At 38.0% G+C, this 20,688-nt stretch overlaps 1 protein-coding gene across 2 annotated transcripts; it reads right to left on the bottom strand.

The window, feature by feature from the left end:
- Window positions 1-9,535: 9,535 nt before the first annotated feature.
- ATP5PB (ATP synthase peripheral stalk-membrane subunit b) lies at window positions 9,536-20,686 on the bottom strand. Of its 2 annotated transcripts, none has more exons than XM_045546791.1 (7): window positions 20,503-20,686; window positions 20,198-20,234; window positions 16,181-16,326; window positions 14,319-14,482; window positions 13,802-13,927; window positions 10,874-11,053; window positions 9,536-9,937 (listed from the first exon to the last, which is right to left on the bottom strand). In XM_045546791.1, the coding sequence occupies exons 1-7, from the start codon at window positions 20,540-20,542 to the stop codon at window positions 9,860-9,862; spliced, it is 771 nt and encodes a 256-aa protein (XP_045402747.1). In that variant the 5' UTR covers window positions 20,543-20,686; the 3' UTR covers window positions 9,536-9,859. The 2 variants fall into 2 exon arrangements, with proteins under 2 accessions (XP_045402747.1, XP_045402746.1); XM_045546790.1 differs by having other exon boundaries at window positions 16,181-16,356; window positions 20,503-20,640.
- Window positions 20,687-20,688: the final 2 nt, after the last annotated feature.

Raw genomic sequence — 20,688 nt, 5'->3', positions numbered from 1 at the left:
ATGGGGAATAAAACAGCAGGGAGAGTCAATGATTGTCTTCAAGTTTTTGATCCTTGGTGGCTGAAAGAATTTATTTTTTTGTTCACTCACTGCAAAAACACTTATTGAACATTTACTATGTGTCATGTACCATTCTAAGCTTTGAGGATATTACGATGTGCAAAAATTTCCTTTTCCTGTCTTCGTGGAAACTTCAGACTAGTAAAGGAGGCCCTACCATGCAAAGAAGTGGTAAATTGTGGCTACTACCTGTGCTATGAAGGAGTGCAACCCAATGCCGTGTACACCTATGAAACAGGGGACAGGGACCAGGGAAGCCTTCCTGGAGGAAGACACTGAAGCTGAAATCTGAAGTGTGAGCTGGAGTTCCATTAGACCAAAGTTCAGAGGAATAGAATGTCCAAAAGTCCTGCACCAGAAAGGAAAATAGGCTAGTGTGACAACAGCAAGGAAGTGGTAGAGGTCACCTCATCTCACCTCCATGTGAGGTGACACTGGGGTGGGGGTAGAGGGTGGAACATTTTGAGGATGAGGTTGAAGAGGCAGGAAGGGACCCATCTCTCAGAACTTTTGTCTTTATTGTAAGAGAAGTGGGTGTATCTATACTAAAGGTATTTAAACAAGGGCAACATGATCAGATCTTCATCTGGAACAATCACTAAAACTGGGGCAGAGAGAACAGATTGGAAGACAGCCAGAATAGATATGAATAGACCAGTTGAGAGATTACTGCAGTGATCCATGTGCTCGTTTCGAAGCACACATACTAAATTGGAACAATACAGAGAAGATTACCATTTTAATAATTTAAAAAAAAAAAAAGAAAAAAAGATTACTGCAGGGATCCAGTGACCCAGTTGAGGAGTAATTGTAACTTGAACTAGGATGGTAGCAGCAGAGAGATGAAAACATGTCAATCAATGGATTTGAGAGATATTTAGGAGCAAAAACAAGGGAGGATAAAAAGTCAGACCATGATCAAAGATTTCACCAAGGGCAAGAAGGAGAAAGAGGAGCCAGGGAAGGAAACAGCGGTAGTTCAAGACTTAGAGGGAAGACTGATTAATTAATCAGACATTTATTAAGCACTTAATATGGCCCAAGCGTACTGCTAAGCCCTGGAGAGACAATGATGGGTGAGACATAGTTCTTCACTTGAGGGATTTTGCAGTTTTGTAGAGAGACGGATATCTTCATTCATCTACAAAACTATGTTCCAGGCCAGCCAGGCACATAAATAAGCATAATGAAATGTTGTAGATGCTATGTGAGATATCCTACAGGGTGGGTGGGGGGCCCAAAAGAGAAAGAGGTTGAGCTACACAATAAGGAGGAAGGAGGGTACGTGTCAAGAAAAGCCTTATGATGTTTGAGATGATGTTTGAGTTGTGTCTTGAAAGATGAATCACATTTTCTGCGCAGACAGAGGGAGGAAACGTATTACAGGCGGAGTGACAGCGTGAGCAAAGGCATGCTTCGTCATGCTGGTCACGTTTAGGGAAATGCAAGTATTGTACCATATGTGGTGCTATGGGGAATGAGGAAGGGGTAAGGGTGGGGAATGGAAGATGAAAAGCTAGAGAGGAAGGGTGAGACCAGATAATGGTGAGCCCTAAACAAACTTTATCTTACAGGCAATGGAAAGACTGCTGAAGAGGAGCAACATGATCACGTTTGGGTTTAGGCAATAGAGTGTGTGTGAGGGGGGGGTCTGGTGAGGTGCCAGATAGTGGATAAAGAGTCCTTTGGTATTGCAGAGTGCCAGGTGAGAAACTAGGATGATCTGGACAGAGGCAATGGCTCTGGGAAAGAAGAGGTAGAGCAAATAGGTGATGGCTCTAGTTATTCATTAGGTGTGAGAGGAAGGAAAGGGAAAGAGAAGAGGTTGGGTAACTACCAGTTTTTTGCATTGTCTCCATTAACTAATATCAAGTATATTAAAGAAGGGGGTATAGAATAGGAGATAAATAATGAGTTTACGTTTATACACATTGGGTTTGGGGTGCCTCTGGAACATTCAGGCTCTAGATGTTGAGAGGGAAGTTGGGTGCACAGATCTGGGGCTCATGGAAGAGATCTATAATAGATTCTATAATAGACAGTACTATAATAGATTCTATAAAAGATCTATAATAGATTCTATTCACAAATAACCAGGCCTCCTCTCCTGGTGTCCAGCCCCCTTGTGGTTGGGTAATGCCATGTGATAAGTTCTGGCCTATGGACTGTGAATAAAGTGATGTGTGTCCCTTTCAGTCAAAGCATTTAATTGCTAATGCAAGACCTCCTCCAGCATCCTCTCTGCTCAGGGAAATTACGGAGATTTAGTGATGAGAAGGTGAGGTCGAAAGCTCTGTAGCTGGATTGCTGAGTCATCATATGGAGGACAGGTTTTCTGGAGAGTCACCTGGCCCTGCAGTGGACTCTATATGAGCAAAAACCAAACTTTTCCATGTTAAGCTACTGAGATTTTGGGATAGTTTCTTATCTCACTTAACTATCCTTCCAAATACTGTTTGATATATAGATTAGGAAGTCATCGGCATACAAATGATAACAGAAGCCATGAGAATGCGCAAGATCATCCAGATACAGTATGCAGAAAGAGAATACAATTCCTAGCGGAGAACTCTGAGGAACACCAGTATTTTAGAGGGAGGCATAAAAAGTGGAGTCAGCTAGAGAAATTGAGAAGAAACAGTCACAGCAGAAATAGCATAAGCATACGCTGTTAGAAGCCAGGGGAGGAAAGGAAGGAAGGAAAAGCTGTGGACAGCAGTGCCAAATGCTGCTGAGAGAGAGGCCAAGTAGGATGAGGACTGGAAAGAGTTGACGGGATTTGGAAGTTAAGAGATAATAATCTATTTTGCTAAAGCAGCTTGTGGTGTGGTAGTGGGAGGAAATTAAACTTCAGTGGGCTGAAGAGCGAATGGAAATTCCCAGGCATACAGCAGACTAGGTATTTAAAGAAATTCTCTCCTTAAAAACGTCAACAAATGCCGGATAAAATATTTTAAACACCGTAATTTAAAAATGCCTGGCTGGGCCAGGCTCGGCAGCTCACGCCTCTAATCCTAGCACTCTGGGAGGCCGAAGCAGGCAGATTGTTTGAGCTCAGGAGTTTGAGACCAGCCTGAGCAAGAGCAAGACCTCGTCTCTACTAAAAATAGAAAGAAATTATATGGACAGCTAAAAATATATATATATAGAAAAATTAGCCGGGCATGGTGTCACATCCATGCAGTCCCAGCTACTCGGGAGGCTGAGGCAGGAGGATCGCTTGAGCCCAGGAGTTTGAGGTTGCTGTGAGCGAGGCTGATGCCACGGCACTCACTCTAGCCAGGGCAACAGACTCTGTCTCAAAAAAAAAAAAATGCATGGCTGAAGTAGATGTGGGAAATCCTCAAAGATCAGAAATAAAGTTTACTGAACTTAAACCTGAAGTTAGTGTTTGCTCTGGGTATAGCCACCAATTTTTGGTGACCTGGAGGTTGGGTTTAAAGGCCACATGTGCAAGTCCAGGAAACAAAGTCTAAAGCTTGCACAAAGGTGAAAATTTGGATCATACCTTTTGAAAAGGGATCCCTGGTAGGTGAACTAGGAAAAAATCCTTGCCACAGATGGAGATGGTAGGGATTCTTGCTGTATTAGTTTTCTATTGCTGCATAACAAATTATCACACATTTAGAAGCTTAAAACAATATACATTTAGTATCTTATGGTTTCTGTGGGTTAGAGGCTTGGACATGTCTTATCATGGTTCTCTGCTTCAAGGTCTCACCAGGATGCAATCCAGGTATTGGCTGGGGCTGTGTTCTCATTAGAGGCTTGAGAGGGGAATGTATTTCCAAATTCCTCTGGTTGCTGGATAAACTTATTTCCTTGGGCTTGTATGACTGAGAGCCCTGGTTTCTTACTGCTTTTCTGCTGCAGTCTGTCCTTAGGTTCTAGAGGCTGTCTACAGTTCCCTGCCACATAGTGCTCTCCATAGGCAGTTCACAACATGGCAGTTTGCTTCTTCAATGTCACAGGAGAGTTGCTGTCTCTAGCCTGCTAAGACGAGTCTTAGATAACAAAATGTAATGATGGGAGTGACAGCCCATCACCTTTGCTATATTCTGTTGATTAGCTGCAAGTCAGAGATTCCACCTACATTTAGGGGAAGGGATTATACTGGGGGTAACACAAGGGAGCAGAGACCACGGGGCATTGAAAAATGCTACCTGTCACACTTGCTTATCTCAATCTTGGCTCTGGGTAGAGAGGAACAAAGAGAAAAAGGAAGCAAAACAAAATACCTTTTCCTTGAGAACTCTTAACCACAAACCCAAACCCAACTTTAGGAAGTTTTAGGCCAGACTTTGTACTCTCTCTGTGGTAACCTCAAAAATCTCAAGTTTAAGTTGGTTCTATGTGTCAGGACCCTGAGAGAAGAAAATGCAAATTATTCGTGGAAGAATGCCTCTTCTACCAGGTGTCAAAGACTTCCACAAAGTTCCAATAAAATGAGGTAACAACAATAAAAAAAAAAATCACAAAAACACAAAAGCAAACCATCATGAGAGAGACAGCAGAATAACAAACTGCAAAGGTTAGAGACAAAGACCTGCAAAGATTGTAGGTATAGAAATGATCAGATCCAAAATGTAAAATAAGTATGCTTAATATTTTTAAGTAAGTAAAGTAGATATTGAAAGTGTAATGAAGGACTGAAAAAGTACTAAAATAACCAGGCAAATATGAAAAAGAACAAATAGAATGTAAAGATATTAAAACTATAATGATTGAAATTAGAAATTGCTATGGTTTGAATGTGTTCCCTCCAAAATTCATGTTGAAACTTAATCCCCACTGTGGTGGTATTGAGGGGCTTTTGGGGAGGTGATTAAGTCATGAGGGCTTTGTCCCCTGAATTGGAATGGGACCATTACAAAAGGGTTTGAGGTTGAAGAGAGTCTTTTCTCACCCTCTGTCCCTTCTGCATGTGAAGAGACAATATTCCTTCTCTCCAGAGGATGCAGCAACAAGGTACCATCTCAGAAGCAGAGAGCAGTCCTCACCAGACACCAATCTGGTCGGCAACTTGATCTTGTACTTTCCATCCCCCAGAACCATGAGAAATAAATTTCTGTTCTTTATAAATTACCTAGTCTCAGGTGTTCTCTTATAGAAGCACAGATGGACTAAGACAGAAATTCAATAATAGGGATAAACAGCAAGTTAGAAATACTTTTAGAGGAAAACAGTGGACTAGAAATATAACACACAGAGAGAAAACAAGATAAAAATGTGAAAGAGAGGTTAAGAGGCATATTAAAATTTCTAGAGTAATCATTATAAGAATAGAAATAGAGTATGTAACTCAAACTAGTAGAGAAAAAAATCATTGGAATTAGAATTAAAATAGTCAATCTAAAAGAATGGAAGGAAAAAAAAAAACCCAGAATAGTCAGCAAAACAGAAAGTATGAAATGTTGGTTGGGGAAATTAGTAATCAATAATTACAATAAATGAAAATGAACTATACTCTCTAGCTAAAGATTGCCAGATTGAATTTAAAAAAATTTGCTATATGCTGTTTAAAAAGATACAGCTAGAACTTAAAGAGACATAAAAGTTGAAAGAAGAAAGGTGAAAAAAGTTATACCAGGAAAATGTTAACCACAAAATAGTTGTTATATTCATATCAGGCAAAATATATCTTAATGTAACAACTATTGGGGAAAAAAAAAGATCAGGAGTTCAAGACCAGCCTGAGCAAGAGCGAGACCCCATCTCTACAAAAAATAGAAAAATTAGCCAGGCAAGGCATGTGTCTATAGTCCCAGATACTTGGAAGGTTGAGGCAGGAGGATTGCTTGAGCCCAGGAGCTTGAGGTTACGGTGAGCTATGATGATGTCAGTGCACTCTAGCCAGGGCGATGGAGTAAGACCATGTCTCAAAAAAAAAAAAAAAAAAATTACATATTGATTGCATCTAGTTACCTAAACTACAAATTTATAAAGCAAAATTGACAGAACTACAAAAAAAAAGCAAAAGCAAAAACAAAAACAGAAAAACCAAAACGAAAAGCTTTACCAGATCCACTACCAAATTAGGAGATCTAGCACACCATTCTCAATAATTGGGAGATTAAACAGATAAAATGTTATAAGCATATAGCATTGTGTAATACAGTTAGTAAGATTAATCTAATGAACACATATAAAACACTGCATACATCATCTGGAGAGTGCACATTCTTTTCAAGCACACTTAAAATATAAGTTAGGGAAATGCAAGTATTGTACCATATGTGGTGCAATACGTTCAGTTTCAATGGAAGAAGTTTCTCTTCTGTTGAGCGCTAATTCCTCCATCATCTGAATATCATTCCCCCTCTTAGGGATTTTATTATGTCTGTCACCCTTTGCTGTTATCTTTTTCATCCTCTTCTTTCTTCTATTGACTTTTTTTTTTGCTTTCTACTACCACTCCATAACCTTGGCATGACTTTTTCTTCTTTCAAGCCTCTCATCTTAAAACATTCCTGTGAGCTGACCTTTGGCTCCCTCTAGCTACTGAGGTAAGTAATGTTCTGAAAATTACTCTACATTAAGTCTATTCATCTCTCTTCTGTCCCTATCATTTAACCAAAATGACTACTCTGAGGGCATCAAAGACCTCCAAGCTATTAACTCTAGTTGGCACTTTCAGTCCTTCTCTTAATTTCCCTGGAAAATTGGTTACTGTTGCCTCTTTCTACACAAAACTCTTCACTCTCAGTTTTAGGACGCTATCTCCTGGTTTCCCTCCAATGACTGGCCATTCTCTCCTTTGCCATCTTCCCCTTTTCTCTGCTATTCCTCAAACATCGATATTCTTTTATGGCTCTATACTTAGCCCTATTATTTCCGGAAACAGTTCCTCCTGTATTACAAATCATAACAATAGTATTATACCTCCCTTTTCTACTCTCTCAAGCAAGAAACCTGACAACTTGATTCTTACTTCTTCCACGTTCTCCCTAGTCAAGTCCTACTTATGTTGCCCATTTCTCCTCAGCTCCTTCCTTTCCATCTGTACTGACAAAGGCTTCAGTGTCGTTTAGCTAGAATGATCCAACAGCCTAACCAGCATTGCCTCTCCAAACCATCCTCTGTATTGTTTTTTCAGTGATTTTTCTGAAACAAAAATCTAGTCATCATTCCTCTGCTTAAAACCCTTTGAGGGCTGCTTTCTGTCCTCAGAACAAAATTGAACTTCTAAGCACAGTACTTAAGAACTCTAGTATAACTTCTACATACATTTCACTCTTAAAGTTCTTTAAAGTTTTTAAAATGTCACGCTCTCCTGCATCTTCCCTACAATCATAACAATGCTGCCCCATTTTTGACTCTAATCTCCCAATGATAGTCTTGGCTAACTTCCTCTTCCAAATGCCAGCTCAGACACCATTTCTTTTCTGACCTGTCACCTTTCTGCTCTTATGTTTTATTGGATGTTTCGACTTCCTGGAAGTGGAATTTTTAAGTATTATTCATTTAGGTTAACATTTATTGATAGGATAGTTATTGTAGCGGTTTGCATCAACTTGATTAGGCTGAACTACATTTTCCAGAATTCTCTTCCCTGAATATTCTGGTTAGGGTGAGCCACAAGAGATTCTTTAACAAGATCTGGAGGGTGAATGTGAAGCAGCAGCTGTTTTGTAGCTCATATGTGCTGTTGTGTTGACTCACAGTTGTAGCTGGGCAACTTCCCCTCCTTTCCCTGGTCATTCTGTTTCTCTAACCTTTGGATCAGGTGTTTGTGATGAAGGACATGGGGTACACAGGACAACCACACTGTAAAGGTCACATATAATAAAAACCACCATGGCTTTCACTCTGTGCTTGTGATTTCCAATTGTTCCTACTGTTTTCCCCTTTACATCCATCTTCTTTTCTTAAATACCTACCCTGTGGACTTCAAGTTCCAGCATCAAAGAAAGATAAGTCTTACAGAGTGCCTAATTAGCTCCCACAGTAAAGTCCAATTCCTTATACATAAACATATTCTAGCAGTTCTGTTTCTGATTGAACCCTGATCTGACCGGTATATAGGGAAATGATGAAGCTGGTGGGACTACATAAAATGGTGCTTGCCATACTGTCAAAGCACCCTGTGCTAAAGTCTGTATCATATAACATATTATCTTCCTAGTAGATAACTTTTTGAGGTAGGGACTTTTATCTGTGACCAGTGCGGTATGTTGCCTAGTACACAGTGTTCTGTAATTCTTCGTTAAATGAATAATTCGAATTGCCTCTGCTGACCCAATCAGAGTCTCTTGAAGTAACAACAAAGATGTTAATCTGATTTCTATTTTAGATTAGTACGTTAGCTATCAGTAAATATTGAATCAAATGATTATGTATCTTAGGAATTCAATGAAAATAGCGATTACCCATATGATACATACTTTCAAATATTTCCTATTATGTAAGCTGTCCATTTGAATACAAGTAAATCCTTGTACAAATATAGAATTAAATACAAACCTATGATGAATTTTCTGATTTATCTGCTGGATTATTTTTCTTCAATTTATTGTGGTAAAATACACATAACAAAATTTATCATTTTAACTATTTTTAAGTGTACATTTCAGTGGTATTAAATACCTTCAAAATGTGCAACCATCACCACTATCCACCTCCATAATTTATTTTGTAAAACTAAAACTACTCCCATTAAACAATAGTTCCCATTTCCCTCTCCCCTGGCAACTGCCATTCTAGTTTCTCTATGATTTTGACTATAAGTACCTCACTCAAGGAGAATCACATAATATTTCTTTTTTGTGACTGGCTTATTTCATTTGGCATAATGTCCTCAAGGTTCATCTATATTGTAGCAAGTGTCAAAATCTCCTTCCTTTTAAAGGTGCAATAATATTGCATTGTATGGATATACCACATTTTACTCATCCATTCATCCACTGATGGATACTTGGGCTCCTTCCATATTTTAGCTATCATGAATACTGTTGCTATGAACATGGTATACAAATAACTCAAGACCTGCTTTCAATTCTTTTGAGTATATAGCCAGAAGTGGAATTGCTGGATCCTGGTATTTCTATTTTAAATTCTTTGAGGAACTGCCACACTGTTTTCTATGGTAGCTGTACCATTTCTTATTTTTACCAACAGTGCACAAGAGTTCAACTTCTCTACATGCTTGCTAATACTGGTTATTTTCTGTGTTTTTGAGAGTTGTCTGTTAGATTCTTAAGAGTGATTTTATGACATATTGAGTCCATATTTTCTACAGGCATACAGCTAAAATAATAAAGTCAATGACATGATTTGATATACAATATTTCCTTTAGTTATTTTAAGAGTATTAAAAAGCTTAAATTTCCCATAACCTATCATATCAGTTAGCTAGAAATAGCTTCCCACTGAATGGTCTCATAAACATGACATTAGTTAAATGACATCTTTAATTTATACCCATATGAAAAATGCTGAAATATTTCAGAAAATTATGCAACTCAAAAAACCTTGTTTCAACTGTCACTTTATTGCAAGATGGTAGAATTATTTACAGATTTAAACTATAACTTGATGATCTTTAGTCAGGCAGCAAATTTTAACAAAAGCAAACCTCTTATTCAAAAGTGATCATGTAACAACCCCAAATGCAGAATAAGGATGAGAAACATCTGACTGGCCAACAGATTTAGTTCTTTCACTATATGAAACTCAAACTTTTCATTTTTAGGAAAGGTAACTTTAACTTCAGTAGACAGCAATATGGAAAGATTTTGTCACACAGACTACTCTCCATTTAGTCAACTGTTTCTCACTGTCTCAATTGGGAAAGATACATTTACAGAACTGGCTGTGCTTTAGCCTTCTTTGCAAGCAGCTTTAGATCTGCGATGCACTTGGCAATTGTCTCCTTTTCCTGTGATAAGGAAAGAGAAATCTGGTTAGATCTTCTGAAAAAATGGAAGGGTATAAACACCATAATTCTAAAGAACACATCCTACCAGACCAGAACCTCAAGGTGATTATTGGCTTAATATTATAAGACTACTAGAAATGTTTAGCAGTAAAATTATTATTTAACGCAGAACAGATACAATTTATTTTAAGCAAATCCAAGCCTGGCACACAGCTTTTATAAATGAAACCTGTACAGAATTTGTGAACAGATACTCCTATAATATCTGCCACTGATGTTGGCTTGTACAGCTAACAGCTATTTGAAAAAGACCAACCCGACAAATATTAGTAATATAGAAATGTTAAGAAAGAATTAAAGTAATTTTTAATTTCTTTTCTATATTTTCTGTTTTCTGAGTTTCTTAAATAAGCGTGTATATTACTTTAATGTAGAAGACAATTAAAAAAAACAAGAACAATCCACCAAATTTTGATAGATCTCATTTTTCTAATCCTATATAGGTTAGCCAGAAAATGACCAGAAATGCCTAAATCTACTATATATCTGGGAAAGAAAAAATAATGTCTCAAGAAGAAGATATGGAATGGAAATCATGGAATTAGGAAATGGAAGGGGTTTAGAAATAGTCTCGTCCAATCTCTATTCTATAGAAAAGTTAAATGTTGGTTAACATTACCCAAATGATGGAACTTGAACACAAGTGTTTTTGACTTTATGGGGTGAAAGCCCCTTTGGTAACTAAACTTTGAGGAAAGCTGTCATGGCAATTGTGTAACATCTTCTAGATTATCATCATCCAGAAAAACAAACCAGGGTCACACTGCTGTTTGTAGGATAAAGATTCCTTGCCAATTATTCCTACCTTAACAAAACATCAGCAGATGCTTGTCAGAGATACCAGTACAACTTCAGAAGCTATAAAACATTGTGTACCTGCTGTGCAGAGATGCTCTGCACCACATGCTTCTCCACCCAGTTTATCATGTGCTCTTGTTCCTTTCGATGCATCATATTTTGCACAGAGATATGATAGTCCAGGCGATTCTTTACCTCCTTATATACTCTATATAGCCGTTCCCGGTAAGTAACCTCCAAGGCCATAGCAATGTTATTCTGGAGCAAAATTAAGAAATGGTGGATATTGTTTGCATACTTGAAGGAATACTTCTTGCTCTGAGTGCCCCACTTAGAGTTAGAATGCCCCACCACTCTCTTGTATTTTATGTGAAATTCTTTTATTTAACATAAATAGGTAATGTACACATAGTAAAAAATTATAACAGCATATATTAATAGTAAAAATATATTTAAAAATAAGTCTTGCTCAGCCTGTGTCCACCCCCACCATCTTCCTATATTTATTGTATTCCCTCCCAGAAATATTTAATAAATATAGGTATATGCACACACACACATAACTTTTAATTATGACATGCAAACCCACCTCAATTTTAAAAGTTACATTGGATTCCACTATATCGATCTTTCATAATTCATTAATCAAGCTCTATTAATAGACTAGGTTGCTTCCAATTTTTCCTACTACCAATAATGCTGCATACATTGTATGTTTGTCTTTGCACTTATGGGTGAATACTTGGTGGATCAAATAATAGCTAACACTGTTGAGTACCTACTATATTCAAAACACTCTTGTGTTTAGATTCAGTTAAATCTTATAACCACACTATGGAATAGTTATTAGTATTATTATATCCATTTAGCAGTGAGGAAACTGAGGCAGAAGTTAAGAAACTTGCCCAAGGTTACAGAGCTGATAAATTGTGAAGCCAAGATCTACATATAGGCAATAAGGCTACAAAGTCCATGCTCTCAAATATTTCTACTTGGCTACCCACAGGCATCTCAAGCTAATTCATACAAAACTGAAGGGATTTGCAACAAGGCAGTCAATGATATTCTTCAAAACGTAAGTGAGATTATTACCCCTCTGCTTAAAAGCTTACAAGGGCTTTCTCTCTCTCTCAGAGTACAAGTCAAAATCCTTACAGAAACCTACAAACTTTACATATTCTAGCCCCTGGCCACCTCCACCTCCTGTCTTTCTATTCACCCCTCATCCATTGTACTTCAGCCATGTTGGCCTTCTTAGTTTTCCTTGACCATACCAAACAAACCTCCAGGTTTAGGGCACTTGCAATCGTTCCTCCCTCTGCCTGGAACTTATTTCCCCAGAAACCCACATATCTTGCACCATCAGTTCTTCTAGGTGTTTGCTCAAATATCACAGAAGTATTTCCTGACTGCCCTATAAAAATAATAAATCTCTCCTCCTGCGATCTTTTTCTTTAATACTAGTTTATTGTTCTACTTAGCATTTATTACCTGTTGTCATTCACTTCTGTTCAATTATTTATTTTCTGTCCTCCCAACACGTGGCTAGAAAATAGACTCCATAAAAGAAGCAGCTTTCTTTTGCTCTGTCATATTTTCAGTACGCTGCCTTGGCTAGAGTATTCATACAGGAAGGACTCAATAAGTATCTATTAAGTAAATATTGTACAAATAAAAACCCAAATGACAATCAATTGACTCTTATGAAAAAGCAACATCTCCAATTTGGTTTAAAAAAAAAAAAAGACAAAATTTATGTGTGTGCGCTCACATGTGTGTATATATACAGTATGCACAAAGCAGGACGTGTTCTCCTTTCCAGCTGTAATGTCAATATGCAAGGAAAGAGGATTTAACATTTTCTGAGACTTTCAAACATCCATGTGTTTAGGAGTCTTAGGCTGGGCACGGTGGCTCACGCCTGTAATCCGAGCACTATGGGAGGCAGAGGTAGGAGGATTGTTTGAGCTCAGGAGTTAGAGACCAGCCTGAGCAAGAGTGAGACCCCGTCTCTACTAAAAAAAAAAAAAATAGAAAGAAATTAGCTGGACAACTAAAAATATATAGAAAAAATTAGTCGGGCATGGTGGCATATGCCTGCAGTTCCAGCTACTCGGGTGGCTCAGGCAGGATTCCTTCAGCCCAGGAGTTGGAGGTTACTATGAGCTGATGCCACGGCACTCTACCCTGGGCAAGAGTGAGACTCTGTCTCAAAAAAAAAAAAAAAAAAAAAAGAGTCTTTAGCGATCCTGTTTAAAAGAATATAGACTCTTGGACAACCCCAATAGAGGTTCTGATTCCACAGGTTTTGGAAAGGGAACAAAAAGCTACACCAAAGATAGTTATGATGCATGTGGTACTGAGACCACACTGAGAAATACTGGCACAGATCCTTAATATTTCAGCTATTTACTCTATCTTAGCATCTGATTTTTCATTTCACTGGTGTTTTAATATAAAATTTCAATGTAAGAGCATCTCGCTTTAAAATATTAGTCATAAAGCACTACACTCAAAGTAAATACAATAACAAAATACTTGAACATGTTCCTAAAGATTGTTTTGGAAACTAAATATTTTAGACTCTAATTATGCTCTGACCATAGTAATAAGCTCTACTGCTATCTGAATTTGCTTTGTCAATTTGGAATGTACAGTGTAAGATTTTCTTATAGCAAGTGTGTATGAAATACACAGTACATATTTTACCTATGGCCTTTCTTAGTACATGCCATTTTTTAAATCAGCTATAACTTAATGACTATTTTCCTTTTGTGTGGATCCAAAATGTGTATTTTTTTACAACTTTTACTCTTCCTAATTTTAGAATAATTCCAATTATTTTTTCACTTGGCAGTTCTTAAATGTCTAGCTGTAATTGCCCAAATCTTCTCTTTTCTAAGTAAAATATGTTCAATCTATTTAACCATTCCTCATAAGAGATTCTAAATTTCTTTTTTTTTAAATGCACACAAATGAGTAACTTCATTCTCCTTAGAAACCTACCCTCTGGACATCAAAAAGGTAATGGCGCTTCTGAACCAGTGCCTGCTGTGACTTCTCCATATCAATCGCATCCTGGATTTGTTTGATGGAAGCTTGCTTCACCTCTTCCAGTTGGGCAATTTTTTGCTGCAATTATGATTTCAACAAGAAAGATCAGTGAAAACACCAAGGGTAATAAAAACATATTCATTTTATACTTCCTCAAAGTTGTATTTCCTATTTGTGAAAACACTATGAAACATATATAAGGAAAAATGTACAAATCCTTGAAAAGAATCACCCCTAATAGCTATGCAATATCTTGTTGAATGAATAAAACTATAGAAAAGCTGAAAGGTTTGGTAGATTTAAAAAAATTTATCTAAAATTAGTAACTAATATTGACACTTATGAGTGTACTCATTATAATTAGATTCACTTCTATGTTCTTCCTCTAACACTCATATAGAAATTATCACTAGATGGCCTTGATGTTTCTGCTAGTCTAAAATGGGGAAATAGGATTTATGGTTCTTACCTCATTGAGTTTATCAGCAAATTCTCCAACAGAGGCACCATATTTTTTAATTCCATAGACAAGTAACCCAATTGTCGATATGGCAGTGAAGGTCTCTGGGGAAATCACATATATTTCTTTGGATAGACAATATAAGATAAGCCCAGTTCCAAGCACATAGGGTCCTAAAAGAAGAAGAGAGAGTTATTTTATGTTATCCTATGCCTAAAAGGGGAAAGATAGAAAGATACTTCTGCATTTGATTAGCTGAAAGCAAGTTATGTAATCATTTTCAATAATCAGATTCAAAGACAAGCTACTGGATCGGGAAGCAGTATGGCAAAGCTAAAAGAACAAAGATCTGAACTCAAGGAAACCTGTATCCTGACTCTACAACTTATAAGAAACTGAGCAATCTAAATAATCTCTGAACTTAGTTTCCTCATCTGTAAAATGGGAATAGTACCTTCTTTAGTCTGATAAAATTGAGAAATAATATATGTAAAATACCTAGCACAATAACTCAACAAATGGGAACTATTCTACAAAGATGGGTCAGGTTACTTTCTGAAGCAATTTGGCAAAATATACTATTTATTGAATGGGAACACTAAACAGTGTAAAATTTATCCACTCTTGCTTATTTTTATTGATTAGCAACCTGACACAAGAAACAAGCAAAAACCAACTATATATGTATATATGTACATGTAAAAGGAAGAATTTAATAATAGGAATCTCAGCTCCTGTAGCACCGAATTATAACACTTCAAATTTATCTTTTTTTCTTTAACTAGGCCATGAGTTCTGAAAGGACAAAAACCATGATTTTTACATTTCCTTAGGATTTTCCTCTGTGCCTCACAAGACGTTAGGGGTTAAGTAGGCCTTTAGGGCAACATTTTACAGTGTTTTTGAAAATCACTAGTATCAAAAGATGGTAGGATGTATTATGAAAATAACAGGGTTTCAGTCTCAAATATATTTACCTAGAGTTTCCCGTACAAAGGTTCAGCAGTTTTCTTTTTAAATTGCCTTTAACATATAAATTTTAAATGTGAATTTGCAAGAAAGGCATACCACATGTAATATTTTTATCACTTATGGAAACCTGAGGACACTAATGTTTCTTGCAATTTCAGTTAGGAAAATGCTACTCCAGGGTTAAAAAAAAAAATCTTTGGTTTCCAATGTTTCCAAGTTATAGCGGTATACTTGGGTACAGCAAGAAAGGCAGTATATGTAGCAGAAAGAATTCTAAACTTAATCAGGGGATCTAGGTTCTAGTTTAGCTCAGTCACTAATATAATCTCAGCAAATTATTTGTTTTCTAGTTCTTTTGGGTAATAAAAATATCTTCATAGGACTGTTGTAAAGATTAAATAATGTAAGTAAAATCATATTGAATTATAAAAAAGCATGGTTTTGAAAGTTTATGCTGTTTTAAAAGGAGAAAAACTGATAAAAATGGTCCAATTTGTGTTCATGTCCATATATACTCAATTTAATAGTCTCTATTGCTTTACCTGGCTTTATTTTCATCCATAGGTCTTTTCATTATCTGACAGTATACTATACAATTACTCATTTCTTTATTGTCTATCCTACAACAGAACCATGACGGTAAGTACTTAACATAGTTCAACACTGTATGCCTAGAACTATGCCTGGCATAGTTGTACACTATAGTTAAAACTCTAGTGTACAAACAAACAGAGACAATGCTGCAAGATTAAGTTAAAATCCCAAATAAATTTATACCAAAGACAGGTTGGAGCAACTAAATCAATTGTTATATGGAATCACCTCAACAATTTCTTTTTAAAAATAGGTGACTTGATTTTAGTGTACCATCCAAACACACTATCAAAGACTAGGCTCACCTGTTACACCGGTTTTAGGATAAAGGAACTGGAAGAATTCCTCAGGGATCAGCCCAAAACGAACTTTTCCTCCATATTCAGGAAGAGGTGGTAGAGGGGCAAGACTTGGCTGTCCTGTGTGAAAGATCCTCGTTGCCTGCAATACCCTATGGGTAGCAATTGCAGAAATGTAAAACCTATTCTTTAAAGAGAACAAATGTGTAAACAATTAGCAAAAACAATGGATGGGGTTGAGGATTGAGGCAGCTTCCTATTAACTGACATAATGGAAAGAAACTGGACTTGGAATAGGAAGGTTAGGGTCCAATAATTAGCGGCGACAAGGACAATGACTTCATCACAGACACTTAAAGTCATATGTAACCTTCTACCTAATACTGGAATCTTTTCTATAAGTCTCATAGATCATCTGTCTAGCACCCTGCATATCTATTATTAGCACTGAAGTATGTAAGAACAAGGATTCGGCAGCTGGACTCCTTGGGTTCAAATCCTAGACTTGCTACTTGACTTTGAGTAAGGAACTTAAGTTTTTGTTAACTCAGATTTCTCTCAGCAAAATGGGAATATAAGATAATACCTTCTGGGCTGTTGTGAGGATTAAGTTAATATATATGTAAAGTGCTTAGCATGATGCCTGGTAAAGCTCTATGTAAGTGGGTAGCTATTGCATGCCTGCTGTGTTGTAAACTCCTTGAAGCCAAGACTTTGACCTTTATGAATACTTCCTTTGATGGGGTGCTAATCACTATGTGTAACAGGCCTTTTCAGTATTGGGTAGCTCTAATTACGTTCATCTTTGAATTGAGCTGCTACATACATCCTTGGTTCTAATTTTGCTTTCCTATGTGTGATAACACTCACGTATCTGGGTTAAACATCTCATTCCCCTTACCATCCTGACTGTCCACCACAAGGAACTCTCTGGTTTTATTTTTTAAAAAATGAGGTATACAGAACTGAACATAATACTATAAATATAGTCTGATCAATTTATTCATTCTACAAATATTTATTGAGAACCTGCTATTGCCAGTACTGGGTTTGAACCATTGTGCTATTTTCAACAATGCATTTGTAAACTATTCTTATGTTAAAGCAGCCTAAGATTGCATTTTAGCATGCAATGAGCATATTGATGTCTCATCAAGCTTCTGATGAAATAAATCTAAATCTGCTGTTAAGCTTAGTCTTCCTCAAGTTCTTAGTCTGTTTTTGTCCCACTTCCTACCCTACACCTCCCCACTCTCTCCACCTCTATCCCCTTGCAATGTAAGAGTTTATATTATTTCATTGATTTTGGTTCACTACTTATCTTTTGACAGTCTCGCTCTGTTGCCCAGGCTAGAGTGCTGTGGCGTCAGCCTAGCTCACAGCAACCTCAAACTCCTGGGCTCAAGCGATCCTCCTGCTTCAGTCTCCCAAGTAGCTGGAACTAAAGGCGCACAGCACAATGCGCGGCTAATTTTTCTATTTTTAGTAGAGATGGGGTCTCACTCTTGCTTAGGCTGATCCCAAACTCCTGAGCTCAAGCGATCTTCCCGCCTCAGCCTCCCAGAGTGCTAGGATTACAGGTGTGAGCCACCGTGCGGGGGCCATTTTGGATATTATTTGTGCCTCCAAATATATTAGCTACCCCACCAAGCTCTGAAATCTGAGAATCATGCTTGAGATTCCTCCATTTAAATCAAAGTTTCTGAACCTCAGTACTAATGACATTTTGGACTGGATGTTGTGTAAGGCTGTTCTGTGTTTACCAGTGTCCTTGTGGCTTTATACACTAGAAACTAGTAGCACAGCCCCCACAGTGGTGACAATCAAAAATGTCTCCAGACAGTGGTAAATACCCCTTGGAGGGTGAAAATGCCCCAGGTGGGAGCCACTGATTTAAAGTCACAGCAGAGCTTTAGTCTGACACAAATCCTCTCTGCAACTAGCCTAGTTCAAGCCCTCATCACCTCTTGCTTAAAGTAGTTTAACAATCTAAAACCTGGTCTTTCTGCTTCTTGTCAAGTACCCCTTAAACTGCCCCCCCCATTACTGCCAATGTTTCTAAAGTGCAAATTTGACTTGAAAACTTCAACAGGCTCTCTCCACCCTACAGAAAACAAACTATTATACTTAATATAATATACATGATCCAGTACCTATCAAATTTTTTAACCTCATTTTCCTATCCTCCAGCCACATGGAACTATTAACACTTAACAGCTTCAAAAACAAACAAAAATTTGCCTTATGCTGTCCCTTTTGTATGGCATGCCCTTCATACCATGACTTCACACCAATGACTGCCAAACCCAACCAGCCTTAAAAACATCTCAATCATATCCTTTATAAAGGCCTCCCCAATCTTGGGCTAACATTCATTCATTCATTTAATCAACCAAACATTTACTGACTTTTGACTTCTGTCTGGAACTGGGAACATAGCAGTGAACAAAGCCCCGGCCTTCAACATTCTAGTGGGGGTATGGAAAGTGTGTATGTCCATACATAATTTTAGGCAGCAATAAGTGCTATGAAGAAAAATGGAGCAAGTTAAGGCACAGAATGGGGAAGGAGTTTTTAAGAAGGTCAGATGATATTTTAGCCAACAACCTGGGGAAAAGAGAAAAGACAAGTAGAAAGATCCTGAGGCAAGAATGAACTTGGCAGTTTCAAAGGAACAGCAAGGCCAGTATAGTTGGAGAAGGAACTAAAAAGAGAATAGGAGATGGAATTAAGAGGTAAGATGGGATTAATTCATGTCGGACCTTTTGATTTATGCTAAATTTGGATTTTATTTCAAGTGGAATGGGGAGCTCTGGAAGGCTTTAGGTGAAGGACTGCCCATTCTCACAATAGCAAGAATGGGCAGTAATGAGACAAGAATAGAGATGCAAGACTAATTAAGGGACTACTGAAATAGCCTAGGTGAAAGTTGGTGGTGGTTTGTACTTCAGTAGGAGTGGTAGTGGAAGAAGTAGTCAGTGTCTACATATAATCTAGAGAAAGAGCCTTGCTGAAGTACTGGATAAGGAGTGTGAAAGAAAAATCAAGGATGTTCCTTGTATCTTGTATATATAGTTATTTAACTTACTACCTGTATTACAATTTGTTTACATGTTTGTGTGGAGTCCTTTTTCTCTGATAAGTTGGAAGCAGTCAATTATAGACTAACTTTATTGCACACACAAGACTTAATTACAGATAAATTAAAACCACTTTTCAATCCATAAGACAGTTATCAAATTTTGCAAGCTTTAGGACTAAGCTTGGAACCGAAAAGAGAAATCTCAAAGAAAACTGACATGTCTTATGACATAATTTTAACAGTAACAGCTGCTAACATTTACTAAGCCCACTATGTACCCAGCACTGTTTTTAGAGTTTCATGGGAATTAAATCTCTTATTTCTCAAAACCCACAATGTACTATTTTCTCCATTTTGTGGAAGAGGAAATTGACATCATACAACTAGTAAGTGGAAGAGCCAGCTGTACTTTACAGCTGCCTCCCCTCCCAGATTGTGAGCTCCACGACTGCAGGTACTTAGCCTTACTTTTTTTTTTTTAACCCTTGGTTATGTGGGTGGCAAGATAAATATTTGCTGAATCAATGAATGATTTTTCTAACTCTTATGATCCGGCAGTAAAAAGTAGGAATCTGGGAGACAGACTAAAAACAACATGCCTCACTGTTTTATTTAACAAAATTTGTTCTTGGTTATGTAATCTACTAACTCTGATTCAGGATGTGGCTACTACTTCTAGTCGAAGGGCAGCCTTAGAAGACAGCAAAACCAGTTTCTGGTTTATGTAGAACACATTACTTATCCTTTTAATGTCTTTGCCATTGGGTGATACGACGACATTCCTGGTAGTTACAGGAAAAAGTGTTTGAATGAGGCTTTAAGCGTCCCAAAATTACTGAAGAAAGTAAATTTCTGGCCTAAAGCTAAGAGGAGGAAACCGAGAAACGAAATGAGATGATAAAAACAAGGACGAAGGGGAGCATTACACTCCTCACACTTACCCTGGACCTAGGACGGCTGGGTTCTTCAGGCAGGGGGCTGCAGACACACAAGGCGCAGGTCAGCAAAGTCAAGGTAAATCTAGTTTTGCCCCTTCCTTGTCCCCACGGGGCCCGATCTCTAGGCTATGTACCCCTCTTTCCCGTCCCCCAAGAGCCCGCGCTTCCTTTCGAAGGCGCTGATCACTCCCCACTCAGGCCCAAGTGTCCCTGCGCCTTTCTTCTCCGCTATGCCCCCTCTCCACGACCCTCTAGACTCGCTTCTTTCCAATCACTCTGACAGCCAGACCAGGCTCTACACGCCTCACCCGCTGTGGCGGCAGCAGAAAGCACCACTCGGGACAGCATGGTCAGCGAACGTCCAGGCAGCGGTCTTAGCGTCCCGGTGACCCCGACCGGAGAAGCTGTCAGGGACAGGAGCAAGATGGCCGCTCGCAAGTCTCGCGAGAAGAGAACTTCGTACCCCTTTTTCCTTTAACTTTCGTCGGGAGGTT

Source organism: Lemur catta, chromosome 3 (assembly GCF_020740605.2).
Source record: "Lemur catta isolate mLemCat1 chromosome 3, mLemCat1.pri, whole genome shotgun sequence".
Lineage (NCBI taxonomy): Eukaryota > Metazoa > Chordata > Mammalia > Primates > Lemuridae > Lemur > Lemur catta.
Note: the sequence above shows the minus strand (reverse complement) of the source record. Positions and strands in the feature narration are given on the sequence as shown.